Source organism: Ylistrum balloti, unplaced genomic scaffold (genome assembly GCF_031769215.1).
Source record: "Ylistrum balloti isolate Yb309-2 unplaced genomic scaffold, AGI_CSIRO_Ybal_v1 Utg371072, whole genome shotgun sequence".
Classification (NCBI taxonomy): domain Eukaryota; kingdom Metazoa; phylum Mollusca; class Bivalvia; order Pectinida; family Pectinidae; genus Ylistrum; species Ylistrum balloti.
This window is the reverse complement of record NW_026782592.1, coordinates 655101-676570: the sequence shown is the minus strand read 5'-3', so window position 1 is coordinate 676570 and position 21470 is coordinate 655101. Positions and strand designations below refer to the sequence as shown.

Genomic DNA, 21470 nt, shown 5'->3' with positions numbered 1-21470 from the left:
AGTCATGTTTCGCTTCAATACTGAATCCAGGTCCACAGCTCGACTCAAGCTTTCGTATGTTGTCTCCTCTTTTACCTATGAATAGACCGCGAGGAAAGTTCTGATCTGAAATGGCGATTTTTTGAGTGAGCACGGACACAGGCTTGTCAGTTTCGTCGTTAATATCTATTTTCCGTATTGATGATAGAGACAGACAGCGTTGCAAATGCTGATTTTGCATCAACTTAACATTTCTAGCAGCACTCAAGCTTGCAATCCCATGATGGCTTGTAAGAAGGCGATAAGAAAGCCTTCTGCTATACACCCTTGCGAAGTTCGAAATGAAGGTCGCCATCTTAACATGTGCTTGCGTACCGCTTGAAACCCGGAAATCTAATGTGGACTTGAGACGTAGTTGCGTATTTTATTTGCGTATTAGATCTACTTTCATTTTAGCGAGGGTTGCACAGACAGGAAGAACCACTTCGATTTTCCATGCTGTTAATTTGCGGTTTATGTGAGATAGAAAGTGAACATCGCCACATGTACATCGATATAGTTAATTGTGAACGAAATTCAGTAGACTTACACAAGTCCGTCAAACAGATTCTTAAGGTCGATAACTTGACTACAAACACCTCAGGGGTGCATCTGTGGACAACTGATGAACATTTTCAGGTAATTTGGATGATCAAAGGCTATTTTGACGACTGAATTATTTCAATGAAGTTGGATTGAACTAAAAGATTGTTTAAATTAGATCCAAGTGAAACTGTCTTGGAATGCTAACAAACAGCTCGTTGACAACGGGCATATGAAGTAGTGGACAGCTGTAGTAATGCTACATGTACATACAGTTGAGAATTGCCAAAATGTAAACTATTAATTCAAATTGCACTTAAGTGAAATTCTGTTTGCGAAAAAAAGAAGTTTTATTACCTTAAGGCGAAAGAATTTCACTAAAGCGAAATATATTTAATGTACATTTCACGTTAAGGGGAATCGGGATTAAAAGTTAAAACGGCTTGCCATACATGCCAAATATGCAAGCCTTACATCTTACATGGCAATAGTTACGGGCAAGGTTAAAATTGACAATGGACAAACAGTCAGTACAAAAACAATATGCTCCCAAAGTTTTCGATCCGGGGCATAAAAGAAGCCAATATGTTAGCGAGATGTTGTTTAAAACCAAAACCAATTAAACTGAGGCAAAGTCAAAGATTGTGTAAAAATCACACCAGTGAAGTGTACCTTTTGATACAGAGCTATGTACAGTAGTGCTAAATAATGAATTTATCAGATGTTGCGTCCTTCTATGAATCATCAATGAGAGTAAGGGCTTAAAATTTAAATGTAGGAGGTGACTGAGGAAAATCCAAAGTGATCGAGAAAAAAAAATGTCAGAATGAAGTGGGGAGGTGAAATAGCCACATAATGGAATAAATCATGTTATTTTCATATATTTATTTCACAAGCAAATTCATGCACAATTTCTGAACTGTGCCACAGTGCGAATTAATTCAAACGCGACAAGCAGGTTACGGCAAATCTGGGGGACTAAGAGTCGACCAGCACCGTTTTCCACCTGCAACCTTGAACATTATGCGAAAGGCACATAACTCAATAGCACCTTTTAATACAAATTTAGAATCGAATAGAGTACAGTCAAATAATGAATTCAAATGCATCATACAGCTGTCTCGTCCTTCTAGAACTTGTCAGCGATGCTAAGAGCATCGTTTATTCAACTTAGGAGGCGACTGAGAAAAATATCAAAGTGACAAAATATAATAACATCAAAATTAGGATCCATTAGGTACTTTTTAATGACTTGATTCAAATTTTATATTTCATAAAGGAGAATCGAGTTGGTAACATAGTAACAGCCTCAAGAATTTGGTGGACACGCGGTGTTACAATAGTCAACAGAACAGCAGAAGTGACAGCGACTCGGCGACTTGTTCTTTCTTGGCGTATTAGTGTCCCGTCCTAATACTTCGTGGGGCTGTGGACATGTCTGATGATCAAAAGAAGAAATTCCTTTTGGTTACACAAACTTGATTACAATAACTTTATTACAACTACTTGTTATGTTATCATGAAACGATTTCCCCAGGTAATAAAAAAAATGTATAGGATATATCTCCTTACAATTGTATGCTGTTATTGGTTTTGTGTGGTTTATACACTTTCCAGCTTTGAGAGTTGTTGTTTAATATTTTTCTTCGGTTTAAAGTTTATCTGTAGGCCAGTGACCTGCTTCAAAGGATTGGTTCTCTATGATATAAAAAGAGGTTCACTTAAGTTAGACCTGGAGCAATAATTAGAATGATATTCATTTGTTCTATGGTAAAAGTATGCCGTAAGTGACTACTGAAAACATATGTAGCTATATCTTACATTTTTTGCGGCACACGCAGTCGTGAAGATCGAGCCACTGTCTGTTAATGATTCTGTAATGCTGCAAACCTGCAATAACAAAGAAGATGATTACAATATACAATTATCAAAACCGATAAAAAGACAGCGAAAGAATACAGAGAGAAATAGTTGAATGAGTACTGTACCCATGTAAACAGGACAAGAATATGATATTGTGAACTGGAAATGTTACCATTATCTTCGTCAACGACTCCCACTATGTAAATAGAGGTAAATCCAAGCAATGCCATGTTCTCAAGATGAGAACCAAGTCAAAGATAATGAAACATTTAGATATATTTACAAGTCCGAACACATACTACTTCACCGATCACAGGGTAATAGATTTTTATAGATGAGGCGTGATGGCTACTAGAAAATTACCCGGTGTCTTCATCGACTTGCGCCATTCAAAACATATGACCCAAGTTGTATTTTTTCATCAGCTGTGGATGTCTTTGACAGAGAACAAGACCTAACATGCATTTAGTCTAAGAAAGTGGAAATGTTCCTACCTAGAAAGGGAAACTGCATAACATGATAAAAAGCTGTTGATGTTGTACATTGGTAGCAGCAATTGATTTAAAATACTGAGATAAGAGTTGGCGTGTACTTTATTTCCTGTGCTTGGGATTTGTTGTGAACAACAATTCTTATTGATGAAAAGCGAGGTACTCTTATATATCTGATAGCGAAGGACTTAGCAAGGTCTATTTATGATAGTATATGTTTATCAAGATTGTTCTTTACTAGTAATAATAACTTTATATTTTCTACATAATCATCCTATCGACATATCAGGTAAACCGCCGTAGTCTCAAACACACCATACAGGTAAGGTAATGAAAAAAATACCTGAGTATCGAAATTCATAGTTTTATCAAGACCATGACCTTGCAACTATTGCAGGAGAATATTTATGAGCGAATACAAAAACTTAACAACTGAGTAAAAGAGAATGGATTATACCTGCCAAGGAACTGTTTATAAAAAAATTGATTATACTGACCCAAAAACGAATTACGAGAGAATAGAATATTCACCAAACACCTTATTCCGAGAGAATGGATTATATCTGCCAAACAACTAATTACGAGAGAATGGATTATACTCACCAAATAATCTTTACCAAAATACGAAATTATGTGTTAAAAATGGAAATGAGTTATCCGACATGTTTGTTTCTAGTGTCGGTTTAAAACAGGTCGAAAATTTGTCACCATTTTTATTTTCTCTGTACTTGAATGATCTTGAATTATTTCTTTATGAAAACAATGTAAATTGGCTTCACCATCTTGATAGCCTTAGCCGTGAGCACATTAGTATTTATCTAAAAGTATGTATTATTCTATAAGCTGATGACACTGTCATCCTTGCAGAATCTCCTGAAGGACTACAATTTGCCTTGAACAGTTTTAAAAGATCTTGTAATCAATGGAAGTTAACAGTCAATACCGATAAAACAAAGATTACAATATGTTCCAAACAGAAATATAAGGGAAATGTTACATTTAGTCTTTATGGCAAAGAGCTAGAAATTACAGAATCTTTTTCTTATCTTGGCGTATTGTTTAATTATAACGGAACATTTGTAAATGCCAAACATAGATTATGTGATCAAGCTCCAAAGCTTTATATGCTGTTTATCGTAAGATAAGAAACATATCATTACCAGTAAACCTACAATTTAAGATGTTCGATACTCTAGTTTTGCCAATATTGCTTTACTCATGTGAGATATGGGGCTTTGAAAATGTAAATATAATAGAAAGAGTACATCTTCAGTTCTGTAAACGTTTGCTGAATGTAAGGAAAAGCACTGCCTCCTTTATGGTGTATGGAGAAACAGAGCGTTTCCCTGTGTTATCTGATATAAAACTCAGAACAATTTTATTTTGGCCTAAATTGATAACATGTAATGAAAAACTGTCCAGTACATTGTATAACTTGATGTTCAGACTACGTGAAAATAATGTTGTTATATTTAAATGGATTTCTTTTGTACAGAATATACTTAATGAATCAGGCTTAAGTTATGTATGGACCTTACAAAGAGAGTATCTACCTTGTTTACCAGAGCTAAAAGTTATTCTGAAACAGAATTTACATGATCAATTCATTCAAAAGTAGTATAGTCATATAAATAATGCTTCAAGGGGAAATGTGTATGCCTTAAACAAAATGAATTTCGATTGTGAAACCTATTTGTTGAAAATGGGTCCTAAAATTAGGAAATTACTTTGTAAATTGAGAACTTCCAACATGCGCTTGCCAGTAGAAACTGGTAGGTGGACAGGTATAAGAACAGAGGACAGGTTATGCGTAGGTGATGAATATCATTATTTATTTTTGTGTGAAAATCCAGCCATACAAAATAATAGGAGAAAGTTCATACCTAATTATTATACTATTCACCATGATATGACAGAGTTCAAAGGGTTACTGACTATATGTAATGTAAACAGGCTCAGAGGATTGTGGTTTTTTGCAGGCTCTTGAGGGGATCTTGAAGGCGATATAATTATCTGGTTGTATCGGCTTGGATTATCTCCCCTTGATTAGGCGAGAACAGCCTATCAGCTGAGTCTGTAGTATCCCGTCTGTAAGCTTACAATTAGCTGCACCGTTGTACTCCTGCCATGTAACATATAAATGTAACGAATTGTGACCTCTTGTTTCACACTTCAGTGTGACTGAGCGAAATAAAATCTCTAATCTCTCCAAACAACTGATTTAGAGAGAATGGATTATACTCACCAAACAACTGATTTAGAGAGAATAGATTATACTCACCAAACAACTAATTTAGAGAGAATAGATTATACTCATCGAACAACTAATTTAGAGAGAATAGATTATACTCACCAAACAACTAATTTAGAGAGAATAGATTATACTCATCGAACAACTAATTTAGAGAGAATGGATTATACTCACCAAACAACTGATTTAGAGAGAATAGATTATACTCACCAAACAACTAATTTAGAGAGAATAGATTATACTCATCGAACAACTAATTTAGAGAGAACCAAACAACTAATTTAGAGAGAATTATACTCATCGAACAACTAATTTAGAGAGAATAGATTATACTCACCAAACAACTAATTTAGAGAGAATGGATTATACTCATCGAACAACTAATTTAGAGAGAATGGATTATACTCACCAAACAACTGATTTAGAGAGAATAGATTATACTCACCAAACAACTAATTTAGAGAGAATGGATTATACTCATCGAACAACTAATTTAGAGAGAATAGATTATACTCATCGAACAACTAATTTAGAGAGAATAGATTATACTCATCGAACAACTAATTTAGAGAGAATGGATTATACTCATCGAACAACTAATTTAGAGAGAATACTCATCGAACAACTAATTTAGAGAGAATAGATTATACTCATCGAACAACTAATTTAGAGAGAATAGATTATACTCATCGAACAACTAATTTAGAGAGAATAGATTATACTCATCGAACAACTAATTTAGAGAGAATGGATTATACTCACCAAACAACTAATTTAGAGAGAATAGATTGTACTTACCAAACAACTTATTGAGAGAGAATGGATTACTCACCAAAGTTTTCAAAAATGTTTGAAGCTTGTAAGCGGGATGTTTGGTGAACGATTTATTGACCAATATTAGGTGAATTGACATCTAAGTTGTTGTGACCTTCAGAAGAACTCACAGTACCGTTCTAACAGTAAATCATCTGTTGGATTTCATTTACTAACAGAAACAAATTGAAGTAGTATTGTATTTATAATTGCTAGAAATAGTTAACATATGTTACCATATCATCGTTGGTCACCTTAGCGAACTCTAAGCAAACACTACATCACCTGGTCCGAGCTGCATGACGCGAGAGTCCGACAATCGCTTGGTGACGTCATTTTCTCACACTGGAAACATAATGGCCCACGGGTAGCACGTGACGGTGGTCCTAGTAATAGAAGGTAGTCTAACGTACTTAATGCTTAGTTCTTATAAACTACTTTCAATAATTGGTATTTTTTCCCGTCATGCTACTTTGATAATGGTATTGTTACAGATAATCACTTATTTTATATTTTACCACCTGTTTGAGTGAGTTTTACGTTTTTCATATGATATGAACTCTTTTGTAATATCGATGAAAAGAGAACCACGATTTAATTGAAGATATACTCATGATAATAAACCACATATCTATATAGATATATATATTTCGTAATATAACTGTTTAATTACTGTTTACAACAGTATAATCCTTCAAAGTTAAAGTATATAGTAACATATTCAATATTTCAAATATATCTTCTTTAAGGTTTTAACTGATACATGTATTTCAACATAAAGTACATTTTTTTTACTTATAATGACATCATACCACTAAATTTTCCTTTCGTGAACTTTCCACTCCTTGACTGCAACATTACGGCTCACAAAAAAATATACCACTGACGTGCCGCAGTTGATTATTCGATGTCTTGTTCCCCTAACACCATCTAATATCAGCTGATAACAAATCAAACTTATTATACCTTATTTATCATGGTTATCTCAACATGCATGGTAAAGGCCGTTGCATTTTTCGTACGTGCCGCTACTAGCGCACGTGAGATAGATAGACATTCGGCAGTGTTGACAAGTACAGGGCCCGTATTCATGAAACCGTTCTCATGCTCAAGCATGAATACGGGCCCAGGTGTCTGTGTTCGCTTAGCCTTCGATCAGACAGGACTTCCCACTCACCCACCCAATTCCACCAACCCCCGTTTATGTGATTGAATGAGCAGTTTTGTATGTCTTGCTTTTCCAGTAGCCACGTTATCCAGATGTGTTATGTTCTGCGTATCAGGTGTGCCTACAGGTACATTTGTGAGAGGAAAGACGAACTTTAAGTGAATCTTGCCCGAGACGGATGTATCTAAAAGTGGTGCCAATTTTATTGTACATTTACTTGAATAAACTGTATGCGATATAGATGATGATAATCTATGTTCGTTTGAGAGAACAGAATTAGAACATTAATGGTTTTAATTTTTGCCTATTGATGGTGACCTTTATGACCTCTCTGATAGTATTTTATTATGTTGTCATGTGAAGTTATTACACATGTTCTGTGCTCGACACAATGGTTAGTGTTCACATTATTTATGCACGCTACAGGTATCGAAACACTTCATAAATGTCCATGTTTCTAAGACATTTCGTCATTAATTATGTTGTCATGTGAAGTTATTACACATGTTCTGTGCTCGACACAATGGTTAGTGTTCTAGTTGCCTCTGCCTGGGACTTCACTTAAAAACGTATTATTTATGCACGCTACAGGTATCGAAACACTTCATAAATGTCCATGTTTCTAAGACATTTCGTCAATTTGAAGTTTACATTTTGTAAGTAATATCTCCTTGCTAATATAACGGACTTCTATATGTATCTAAGTCCGTGTTACTATCGCTTATGTCGATAACAAACCTAACCTTTAAATTGTATTGTGTATGAACATTGTGTATAACGTTGCACATGTAATGCTTTTACATTTTGAATTCATCTGAAGACCTGAAGACTTAATCCCCTCCCCATTTATTTCTTTAAATAAAATCGCAAAGAAACGAATCGATCAGTCCATGAGTTTAAGGTTATATTTTACGGGGTTATAAGTAAATACCTGGATCTCCACACCCTTTGTTGTTACAGAAATCACCATGACAACACTCAACGCACGCGACATGACCGTAGGGCGTGCCGAATGATCCATGAAATGACCCGTCTACTGAACAGCTCTGGAAAAAAGTGTAATTGCATATAAACAGACGTTAACAGCGCACAATGATTGTCTAGAATGAGTGGAATATTTCGACTGACACGTGTGTGTGTATTACATGTATAGGTATACGTAGGACCAACTGAAAATCGATTGTGTAAAATTACGTAGATATCTATTCTGTTTGATCATGTAACATTTTAGAGTTACATATGAGAAACACCCAGTTTACCAATGTAGCCCGAATACCAGGCTATGTAAAGATTGATGATAGGGAAATAGGAGAAGAGAATCCTATCAAATACGAAATATACATTAAGAAATATCACGTTTTATAAAACCTGGCTGATAGAATTCCATGGTAATAGTTCGTGAATACCTACTTTGTCACTTACACAACCAGAAGTATACTGGATATGGCCGTTGTGTGTAATCATTTTCCGGATGTGGCAAATCTATGAGAATAATAAAGAAAAAAAGGCTGAAATACATTTTTGTCAACATGGCAACGGAAGTTTGATTCAAAGTCAAACTCGATGAAACTGGGGCAAAGGTATGAACTAGAGAAAAAATGCATGGACACTTCTTGAAACACGTTTGTTCTATTTACGTTTGATAAAATCTATAAATGATAGATACGTTACGGAATACTGATTTTGTATAGCGTAGCTTAAACGAAACAAACGATAACTCTTTGACAACATTTCGCTGTAAAGTATATATCATGACTGCACGCGTCAAGGCAAAGTAACACATGAAACATCCATGGATTTCTTAGAATTATTTTCCAACATAATGGTATGTCGTTGGTCACTGAAAAGTAAAAGACAGTAGTTTAAGGTTCCGTATCTCCTACAATACATCCACATTTTAATTACAGGAGGAACAATACTAAATCTGGCAGGGGTGTAGTACAGTAAATTTAAAAAGAAAAAAAAATATTACCTTTTCATTGATAGGCTTAAAAAGGCTTCATTTCTCAAAGACATTTATAACGAAGATTTCCCTTTTTAACTTCTAACGCTCTCAATGGTGTTAACTCCTAACCCACACCCCTGACCTTCAAACACATTTCTGCTGGGCTAGCTACGCCTCTGAAAAGTATACATATTATAAAATATATACTTCTTGTTACTTGTTCTATAAGTTGAGTTACAAGATACAGACATCACAGCAGAGTTAACACTAGTACATAGGGTTGTTTTCTCTACCATTCTGAGACGAATTCATTTATGTTTTCATGAAAATACCAAAGATATATCTCATAAAAATGAATTCCAAATATGTTTGAGGTTACAGCATTGTTATGTGTATGTAATGATTAAGAATGTAGTGTGTATGTAATTTTTTTAAGACACACATGTGTATCTAATGTTGAACGATTCACATGTGTGTTTCATGTTTTAGGACGCACGTGATATTTTATGTTTAAGGATGCACATGTGTATGTAATTTTTAAGACCGCACGTGATATTTTATGTTTAAGGAAGGACATGTGTATGTAATGTTTAAGGATGCACGCGTGTATGTCATGTTTAAGGATGCATGTGTGTATTTAATGTTTAAGGATACACGTATGTTTGTATCATTTTAGGATGCACGTGTGTAAAGTAATACGTGACACTGTTTACCTCTCCGTCTTCACAGTGAGTATAATTGTCACAGAACCATGGATGTGAAATGTACGAACATGTCAAACATTTCTGTCTCGCCGTAAGGACTGAAAAATAATAGGATTAAATTTTCAAAAATTGTAATCTAGATCATTTGTAACTTTGGCTAACAATCCGCAATCAGATAGAAAAAGATGAATAAAGTATATGAATTAAATGTTTTGTAAAATATTCGTTATATAAGAAAGTCTTTTTGAATTTAGTGATCATTACTGTGATAATGTAATTTCTTACCTTGCACTGAAACGTTTAGTAAAATAATCAGCACATGCTTTAATTCTGAAATTAAAATAATTTTTAAGCTGGTTTTAATTTTTGCTTGTGTCAAACTGATAGAGTTAGAGATAAGATATGGATGAAAAAAACAATGACTGAAATGTTCTGAAACGTTGTTGCTAACGTTACTAGACAGAGAAACTCGTAATTGAAAAAAAATTCCGTGGAAATGTGATCATGGTTCTTTGTATTCCAATCATTATTGATGGTCGGTTGGCGCATTAGTAACACACTCGCCTTTCACCTAGACATCGGAGGTTCGATTCCCTGAACGGACATGAAAAGGTATAGGGTCACCTGCCCAGCCAGGTGGGTCCCACAGTAAGACCCCTTGCATCCTTCCACCTTGGCCAACAAGAGTGATTGATGTCAGTTGAAAAAATAGTTTCGCAATTTTTGTGTAAAAGAAGGAGTTTATTTAATTCATTTTTTTTTATTTTATATTTTCAGAAGTTACAAGGCGTTTATGACATTTCTTCTCATGTTACTAAGCTATTGTTATCTGTTCTTTATTATAAATAAGGTGGAGAAATTGCTGCCAGAATTGTGTGATGGGAAGCTGGACAGGTTTTATGCTCGTTAATTTGCCTGTAGATTCCGTTGTTGTTTACCCTGTTCCCATATGAGAACATGTCATTACTTCCTTGGATTGGCCAAGATTTACATGGCGTGATATGAAGTTGAAAACGCTTACTCTTCCAGAACACGTGATCTTCTTCTCTATGTACTTTTTCATAAGCCTTTGTATAAATCTCTTTTGTTCATAGTTTGTCATAATCTTATTTAATTTGAGTTAAGCGCATAGTTATGTTGACATGTTTGTACGGTTTTGTCTGGTTTTAAGTAGAGGTTTTTATTGTTAGCAACAAGGCTGTGAGATATTTTGCACATTATAATTAAACGGTCATCCATGTGTCTGGGAGATAAGCGCGACCATTGAAGATATTCAAACATCTCTATAACACTAGAAGTATTGTGATTTCTGTTAGTGCCCAAACGACTCGCACTTCGCTGCACCTTATCTAATTTGTGAATGTCACCATTTTGGCGTGGGCCTCACAGAGTACAAGAATATTCCAAAGATAGACACACTTATAAGCCCGTAACTTTAAAATCGTGTCGAAAAAAGTCCAAAGATTTGGTAGCTTTGTAACATGTGTTGGGATTCCCATTTTAGTTCGTGCACTATTACGCCTGGTAAAGTATTTGGCCTTATCAGTTTATTGAAGACAGTAGCGGCGTAAATAATATTAGTAGTTTGTCGGCTTTTTGTTTCTGGAGATGGAGAGGACATCACATGTTTGGGAAAGGAATAACATTTTCTCAGGTTTTTTCTTCCAGTCGGATATATATATTAAAACTTTTGTTTTTTTTTTTTTTTTTGGTTGTTGTTGTTGTTTTGAACTGAAACATCCTAACTAGAAGTGACAATGATATACATTGTGTTTTCGACGGCGAACCAATTTAATGTGGAGGAGAGGTCAAGATGATGTCATTTATTAAGTAAAGGGGAAAACTATGTTTGAGAAACATCACTGGGGGCCCCTGACTCGACTGGGACATAGGAAGAAGTTCTTCGTCGAGTATTGCCAATCCATTTGATAACCATGGATAATGTAGTTTATGAAATAAGATATTGTGACTGACTTTATCAAACACTTTAGAGAAATAAAGAATTCAACTTTTTTAGAAATATCTTCAATGCATTTAATAAGTTGTGCTTCACAGGATCTAGACTGGCTAAAGCAATGTTGTAATTGATAGAGTACATACAAAGGAAATTTGTAAACAAACCTGGTAATGGACACTATGTAACCCACACGGTAAACGCATATAAAACGAATGACATTGTTACAATGGAATCATATGCTTACCATAGATATCCACGTGCATCATTAGCTAACCCTGTATTTCGTGCAAAATACACGTGAACAATTGTAGGCGTCGAGTTCAATATTCTTATCTGTGTCTTCGTTGTCAACAATTATTCAGAAAGCACACGACTGCTAATAGAGTTCAGTATTCCCTGTGTGGACGCACCAATGTACATGTATTTAACATCTAAGATCACTAATGTATCCAGAGAGTAAAAGTGTAAAGATGAAACTCCGCCAATACAGATTCTTTATGTGAACTTCAATATACATTCATTATGATATAGATATCAATATAAATATTCAGCACATACTTTAATTCTGAAATTAAAATAATTTTAAGCTGGTTTTAATTTTTGCTTGTGTCAAACTGATAGAGTTAGAGATAAGATATGGATGAAAAAAAACAATGACTGAAATGTTCTGAAACGTTGTTGCTAACGTTACTAGACAGAGAAACTCGTAGTTGAAAAAAATTCCGTGGAAATGTGATCACGGTTCTTTGTATTCCAATCATTATTGATGGTCGGTTGGCGCAGTAGTAACACACTCGCCTTTCACCTAGACATCGGAGGTTCGATTACCTGAACGGACATGAAAAGGTATGGGGTCACCTGCCCGACCAGGCGGGCCCCACAGTAAGACCCTTGCATCCTTCCACCTTGGCCAACAAGAGTGATTGATGTCAGTTGGAAAAAATAGTTTCGCAATTTTTGTGAAAAAGAAGGAGTTTATTTAATTCATTTTTATTTATTTTCAGAAGTTACAAGGCGTTTGGATAAGCTCTAAATTCATCCTGGAATGAAAGTAAAAGCAAGTCAGCCGAGAGAGGGACAAAACTTTGTTTTGCTATAGGTGTGTCAGTAATCTGTTGAAAGATCTTGCCACCAAACTCAACTGAGATATTTTCAGCCAGAAATTCCATCATTTTCACGAATTCACCCTCAGTACATCTCGTCTTTTCCTTAAATACTTTGTGCTAAATGATCGTTCACAGCCATGTACTATTACAGCCGTTCGTGTTTATTCGAGAAAAACACCCTGCTGAACTCGTAACAAACATCCCACTGTGTTTTCAGTTCCAAAATACCACCCATTTCCTATACATTACTCTAAAGCCCTTTATTTCCACATTTTTCAATTACAAGTTAAAACGAAAACTTCTGAAGCTAGATTACCTGAAAACAACTTCTCAAGCATGCTATGGTGACGGACACATAGTTTTGCATAAGGAGCTGTTCAGATCTGATGTCACATGATGTCAATTGTTAGGCATCCATACTGCAAACGCGACGCGGCTTGATGTCATTGAAGCGGAGACGCCTCAGTTTATACTTGGGTTGTGTGCCCCTGATGTTTCATTTGCAGGTTTTTTTTTTACAATTCTAAACCGGATGCACAAGTATAGCTACATCAGGAAACGATGTTGGTCAGGTGTTGTAGCCTTCGGTCTGCCTGTTCGCAGGCAGTCAGCAGTTGCATCAGTCAGTCTAAGGCGTATGTAGAGACGATAAACTGCGCCTATGTGGACATTCACAGCCCTTGTTACATAGATTATAGTACATTGTTACCATCTTGTGCATCTTTGGTCTACAATCTGTTTACCAACTTGTCACATTCTTTTCGACCTTATTGTACATAGGATTATAATACAGTCGAAAAAGTGGATTCCTTGCTATTTCGTACACTACGTAAGTCAGTGCGAAGCGTCACACCCAATCTTCTGCTGGATGAGCTGTGAGAACCTATATTCTAACAACGCAAACATGTTATTACGCATGTTTGTTTAAACAGTAAACCCGGTGGTAAAATTTCCATAAGAACATAAGTAGATGATTTTGCACATCCAATGAAATCCTAACTTGTGAGGAATATGCCTTTAAAATACTAAATATTCTGACGATTTTACCATAGTGAGAGTTTTATACAAATATAATTGGAAAACGTGATGCGCCCTCAGACACTTTTGTCTAAATACTCAAAGAAGTTAGAGACATCAGAAGTTGTAGTTTTGATATGATAGCATCCTTGTACCGAATTTTATGGTGATATTTGAAAACATTGGTTGAGTTGCGGATAAATATTTCTCAATCGCCGTCGGTATTCACTTGTGTGCAGCGTCATCAGTGAACCATAATACATTTCTAACAAGGATGAATGATCCATAAAATGATGAATGATCAAGGAAGCCACACTGAACATGTCTAACTTGTCAAACATATATAAAATTAATGATATAATATTGATATCTTTTATAACTGGTTACTTGACATAATTATTTAAGGCAACATGTATTTTCTGCCTATAGTTTTGGATACTTCATATTCATGTTTTGCTATATACAAGATAAGATTTTACTAATATAATAATTTTGAAATTTTATATCTTGTGAAATGTTGATTTAAACGGGAATGATATAACACATAAGCGATCTTTGTTTTATAATCCTCGTACCACTAGTTGCGATCTGTGTAGGTGAAGTTTTCTTTCAAGACCGCTGTCACGTCGTGCATCAGCAAAACAAATGGAGGTCCCAACCTGTATTGCAAGCGATCGGTTTGCCCAGTGTGGAATGTAGGCAAGTGTACTTTGTCAAAGATTATTGTTATTGTTATTATTACATTCTTAACGGCCCGTCAACACATAAAAAGTCATAAGGGCCATCAAACGGTAAAACACACAGTGATCCGAAAAGAAATAACATTAAACGAACCAAAAGGTAAAAGACAAATGTTAAAAATCTTAAATGCGTATGTTGAACACAAAAGATTAAAATGGTACGTCATAGTCTATTATATAGGCCAACATCTTTCAGGTTATGTAGAATTTTACAAATCTCAACAGTTTCAAAACGATTTTAGACATGTCATGTTACGGTAAAAACGTTCACGAGTAGACAGAAGGTCACTGCAGTCCAATAAAAAATGTTTAACGGTGAATGGCTCATCGTATCCTATGCACCTAGGATTATCTTCGCCTTTCAACATATATGAATGTGTAAGGTATGTATGACCCATCCGAAGACGTGCAAGGACAACTTCGTCTCGGCGGTTGTCTCTATAGCCTTGAGACACTTTGTCAAACAGTAACGGACTTTCACCACACATTTTGATAAGGTATTGCGCGAAGACTGTCCTTGTGATGACGAATACGTAATTATTATAATCATAAGAGTCACAGATATGTTTCATAAATATCAATGAGGCCGATTTTGATAACTAATATATACGCAGTCAGAAAATTCGATGCCAATACACAATCCGACAAGTGAACAAAAAAGACAGTCATATATAATCGACAATTTGTCCAATGTTCCACACAGGTCACTGCTTTTACCGATTGGAAAATACTGTTCTGAATTTATTTGGATGATGTCAACTCGGTTTGTTAATATATTTATTAATATATACAGTAATTGTTTTTATTTATTTTTTCATTCATAATTTTTTGCGTACCAGATAATTCCGAAAATCACTTATGCCGTCCTCGCAAAACCTTTGATCTTTCCACGAAATAAGACCTATCGATACATAATGTGCGCAATCCCACTTTGGACCTTGAATTTTCCAAGAAAAATTGGGCGCTTTACGCGTGAGTTTTACGGTAGCAAAATAAACAATTTATAATCTGTTGTTAAAGGTTTATTCTGGATTCGATATTCCTTACCAATGTCAGTGGTAATCTCTTGATTTGGAACTTTAGATTGTTTCTGAGAGTTGTACATTTTGCGCAGATTTGATTCTTTTGATGGAAAATGTATTCAAAATTTTAAACTTGGCCGTTGAAAGTCATCTTCTATAGCCATGTGTGAGTGTTAGGCATGTAAAATTGCAAATATATATACTATCAACATGTTTAGTCTTTCAGTGTTTTGATTTTATATCGGACACTCACACGAAGGTTTGTGCATCTGATCCTAGTTTGGGGTTTTATTCCGGAAATCTCACAGGTACTTGAGGTTTGTGGTTCTAATCCTAGTTTCGGTTTTTATTCTGGAAAACTAACATGTACTTGAAGGTCCGTGGATCTAATCCTAGTTTTATTTTTTTTTCCGTAAGCTCACATGTACTTGAAGGTCCGTGGATCTAATCCTAGTTTTATTTTTTTTCCGGAAGCTCACATGTACTTGAAGGTCCGTGGATCTAATCCAAGTTAGGTGTTTTATTCTGGAAAACTCGCATGTGCTTGTAGGTTCGTGGATCTGATCCAAGTTTAAGGTTTATTATGGAAAACTCGCATGTACTTGTAGGTTCATGGATCTGATCCTGGTTTGGGGGTATGTTTGTTTTGAAATCTGATTATTTCAAGTCTTAGATTTAATTCCAGAAGCTCAATTCCAGGGATACCTGTTAACGTCTGGCTGATGATGAAATAGTGTGAAGCACTTGTACAGCTTTATGATTGGAGATTCATTATGTTAAATATATCATATGTAACTTTGGAATACTTATCTCCAGTCATTATTATGTGACTTTTAGTCCTGTCATTGATATAATTTATGTATTCAGTGTTTTTGGAATTCGAATAACGGATCTTCAATCCGCTGCCGGCAGATTCGTTGTTCAAATATCCAGTTTTAAGTAATATATCTGTTGCTAATGCCAGTCCCCCTTTTAAAGAATATCGTACTTTCAAGACTCGGCTCATAAAATTATATTATCAACATAATTTTCCAGAATTTATTTCAAGTAATTACTTCAGTGATAACATCAACACAAAGATTAATTCTTAAGTCTTATTTAATCAGATTATTAACACATCACTAGAGGTGTTCACCGCGGTAGGCTTATCAATGAGCATGGTGACCTGTAAAAACAAGTTTGTAGTTAGTAATTTTCGCCTAAAATGTACCTATAAATCAAAATTCATGAGAGGAAAATAACTCAAAAAATATCATAGAAACATACAGAATGCCATACGAGAGAGATAAAACTCCACTGCAGTAACAAGAAACACATTAACGCATATACCTTTTATAGATTTCTTTTCTCCAATGTAAACAATAGTATTTTTGTTTAACTTAAATGATACATTAAAGAATCTTTTGATTTTCAATTTTGTATATACTATCATATAGGTTATAATAAACATACAAGCACAGTGACTGTGATGGCAAGTCCCCACAAATCCACCGACACACTGGTCGTTACACTGAGTACCGGTACAAGGTTGATGGACTCTACAATGGCACCGGCTATCGGTACAGGTAGGAGCGACCGTGTGATGGCCATGGGCATTGGTGTGACCTTGACATGGAGCAACACAATCACTGTTGGCGACGCAAGAAATATCAGCACCAGTCGCTGCGTTTACTAAAATGGTAATACCAACAATAAATGTAGTGTGTGTCACTAATAAATTACTTTATTAGTTATCTCTAAAGAATCATCAATGTTAGGATTAGTAGTACGGTTTTCAGCGAAATTATTTTTCTTTTTCAATGTTTTACTGCTTACTATCTGTTATTCAAGATATAATTTTGTCACATGTCGGGTTAGAAACAGAGATACGGCTTGATAGAGATTAGCTTGATTAAAACATGTCTAACAATGAAAACAAATTTAATATTTTGGCAACATCGGTGATTTTAATAAGTTCTATATAACTTTGATATGGGTGATATATTTTTTGTGCAGATAGTTAAAGTTGCTACTTTAGAAAATAATACACCCAAAATAGTTACAAATTTGTGTTTTCAGTTTTGATCAACTCTATCAGAGTCCAAAGCACAGGTAGCCCAGACGATAGACCTGCTATCAGGGAGTCTTATGATCGATTCCGGACGTTCTTTCTGACCTGTTCTGTTCTGTTTTTTTTATATATATATTAATTCAACTTACTTTCTGCGTAACATATAGCGTATTTGATACGTTTAATCTGATGTAAACAGGTGGTACGTATGATGAATATTGAAACAGTATATAGCGCTTCATTTCATACTGTTCATAGCTTAGATTGCTTTGCCTTAAAATAAAACTTGTCACTGTCAGAAAGTACATAAAAAAACATGTAATACCAACATGTCAACATAATCATATTCCTAAATCAATTCAATAAAAAAAAACACAAGGAGAACAATACCAGGTGCTCCGAAAGAGAAAGCGTCAAAAATGTTAAGTGCTTTTGCTTCCGATATTGAATTTACCATTAAAACGTCGATGATCTCTACATTACTATCAGACATCATGGTTTCTTCTTTCACTACACATTTTAAATAGACTTTTTTAGCTGCAGTGCCCTTTAATCTAATTTTTCAAATCCGTATGCATTGGGGCAATTATTGGCCAAACCCCGACCTATTATCTTTGGTGGTAATGAATGCAGCCGGTTAGTTACATGATAGTGCTAGTGACATTGTTGATAATGGTGGAGACATAGTGGAATGCCATCTTAATTATCAAAGTATCTTCAGCATTATAAAAAGTTAACATATTGAGGAGTTATCCATCTATTGAATTAATTTTTTGTTTTGCCTTGTCTTCTGTATTTTCCGGCTTTAATCGTACACACTATTTTTCGGACGTACATGTTCTATATTTGGACACTATGACTCCAAAAGCACGTGAACTTGTTATCTTTAGTCACGTACTTTATAGTTAGGTTAGAGCTTATAATTTGTCCCGCGAGAGGTCGTCTTCAAAGTTATAATTTTAGAAGAAGTAGAGTTGGCCCTTCTCTACCACATTTCTGTATCCCATTCTTTTCCATTGCTTCATACTATTTCTCTCTACTCACTTTCATATTTTTTCTTCAACTGAATGGTCGAAATGCTATAAAAATGGACGTGAAATCCATAAAATCAAATAAAATAAATAATCAACCAAGGTGATGAAGTGAAACTGGTGCTCCATCACGGTAAAGAGCCAAACCTCTTTGACATTAAAATACATTAAATGGAACTGAAGTTAAATCTGTGATCAATAAAACTACAGCTTGATAAAAAAAATATATACAAGGTATGTATTGCTATTTGTTCTGCAAGTTGAGTTACAAGATACAGACATAACAGCTGAGTTTACACTATGTACATGGGGTTGTTATCTCTATCATTCTGAGACGAAAAAATAACATATGAAATCTTGCAAAAATAACAAAGATATATCGCACATGAAAATCACTTCAAAATAGATATATTAGGTTAGGAAATTGTTGTTAACGAGAGTCAAAGATTTTGTAAAGATCAATCTTCTATAAACCAAATATAATCAACCGTTGTTTTTTTGTTTTTGTTTTTTTTTTCTAAACTTTCACAGCTAATGATGTTTTGCTGCTTCAAACAGTTGAGTATACTGTGTATATCGAATGTTCTAATGAGTTTACAGTACTGAAAGTAATTTCTTTGAAGAATCTAGATTTTACTTACTTGTCATTATGACAACGAGAGAGACGAGGAGAGTGATTGCGGCTTTCATGGTGAGTTGTAGGTAGGCAGGAGCACGTGTGGACTGATAGAGGTTCTGAATTCACATCCTTTTAAAGCAGTTTGCATTCACGCAATCTTGTCGAACACGCTTGCCTCGTGTCTGTTTTGTCCTCTATATGACTTAAACACCTGACCGGTCCCGCACTGTGACCAATATTTTGACACGATCGTCCTAAGCTTTTGATATAGTCATACTGAAATAGACACCAAGGTAAAAACAAAGTTTGTTATCAATTGTACGTGAAGGTTTTATGCTGTCTTGACATACGGCAATTTCAATTTATTTTCTTAAGTTATACTACTTATTGGATAAATAACAGTTAAAAGGACAAAAACACACACTTTTACCATCTTTATTCAGTTGCTTTATATTTTTTACTTTGAGCAACTGAATGAATTTAAACGTACTAGTCTGATTGAAATAATATTACATGATAAAATTGGTACGAAAATCTCCATAACACTTTAATTATAAAACTATATTCGTCTTCTATATCGTTCTCATTGAGTAGAATGCACTTTCTTTCTTCCCGGTCAAATAAACGTTGTTTATAAACTCGGTATATAGATATGGATGTGGATGTGACTGTCCAGTGTGACCGCTGTTCATGTCGCTCTGAAAATAAACCAATTAATTACGAATTCAGGTGGAAGATTTTGAACAATTTCTTGTCAAGGAACTCTGTGACATCATCCTGTACCATGCTTCGTGGATATACGGTAAAACAGTGATTGTAAATAACTTACAAACATCGAAATTATTTTGTGCATAGTTGTAGTACTATACTGAGAGGAAGAAGAAACGCAATTAGCAGAAATTTGATATTGTAAATTAAATCCTTGACGTTCACCCTTGAAACTTGACAAATGTGTGCATTTGAGTTAGGTTCCTATGGTACCGTGTTAAAATCACTAATGCATAACTAAACAGCGCACGCCGCTTGTACAAAAGAATAAGAGACAAAAGCGCGATATCTCGAACCCAGTATAAAGGATTCGTTCAAGATCTGTGTGTGCGAATCTTCAGACATATCCGTCTTGATTTCCCACATTTTAAGCATAAACAGTTCAACGTAAAAAATGCCACGACTCTCCGAAGTTGACAAGGGTCGTGCCATTGCAAGGTACCCTGCAAAATCAGGTCGGTAATCATTTTGGAGTCCATCTATCGAACATTTGCCGTCTCATCTACCGAAAGGGTTGCAGACCGTACCCGAAGCGGTCGCCCTCGTGTGACGACGCGTCGGCAGGATTGGACAATGCGACTTTCGCACCTACACAATCGCTTTCTGACGGCCACGGAAACAGCAAGGAAGACAATTGGGCGTCATCATGTTCCAATTGATCCAAAGACAGTGCGTACTCGACTGTGTGCCTTCGGTCTAAGACCACAGCTTAATGCTCGGCGGCGTGCCAGACGAATGCAATGGCTGAACTCACATTCCTTAATACGCTTCCCAATGCAACGTTTGAAAAGGGTCCTGTTCTCAGATGAGTCCAGGTTTTCTCTTTACCGGGCAGACGGCCGACGTCGTGTCTATAGACGTACCCACGAGCCCTATGCAGATGTTTGCGTGATAGAGAACGACCGCTTTGGAGGAGGATCGGACATGGCATGGGTAGGGATTGCGCATGGTATCAAGACTCCTCTGGTCGTTATTCAGGGAAATCTCACGGCCGTCCGCTATAGAGATCAAGTTCTAGCTCCGCATGTTGTTCCTCTAGTACAGCAGCGTCAATTGACGTTTCAGCAGGACAACGCCCGGTCGCATGTAGCGAGGGTTTGCTGTGCTTAAAGAGCAAGCGAAAACTGACAATACACCGTCCAAACGCTAGGGTACGTCATCTATACCTGTACACTTTCCGTCGTCAGTGTGCAACCAACAGCCAAAACAGCAAAAGAACTACAACTTTACAGGATTCAGATCTACAGAAAAACACAGGAGAACACGTAGGTACTATGTACAGAGCATTAACAAAAAACAGTCATCGGAAAGTGGCATGCGCGATTACCTTTATGAAAAAAACGTCACTGTGACATTCTTGCGAG

The 21470-nt window shown here is 35.6% G+C and overlaps 1 protein-coding gene across 1 annotated transcript; it reads right to left on the bottom strand.

Annotated features, from left to right (window-relative positions):
- Positions 1-2163: 2163 nt before the first annotated feature.
- LOC132560501 (uncharacterized) lies at positions 2164-15721 on the bottom strand. The gene is made up of 7 exons (XM_060225165.1): positions 15664-15721; positions 9806-9894; positions 8558-8629; positions 8079-8193; positions 6265-6365; positions 2383-2451; positions 2164-2259 (listed from the first exon to the last, which is right to left on the bottom strand). The coding sequence occupies exons 1-7, from the start codon at positions 15719-15721 to the stop codon at positions 2164-2166; spliced, it is 600 nt and encodes a 199-aa protein (XP_060081148.1).
- Between the last annotated feature and the right edge of the window lie 5749 nt (positions 15722-21470).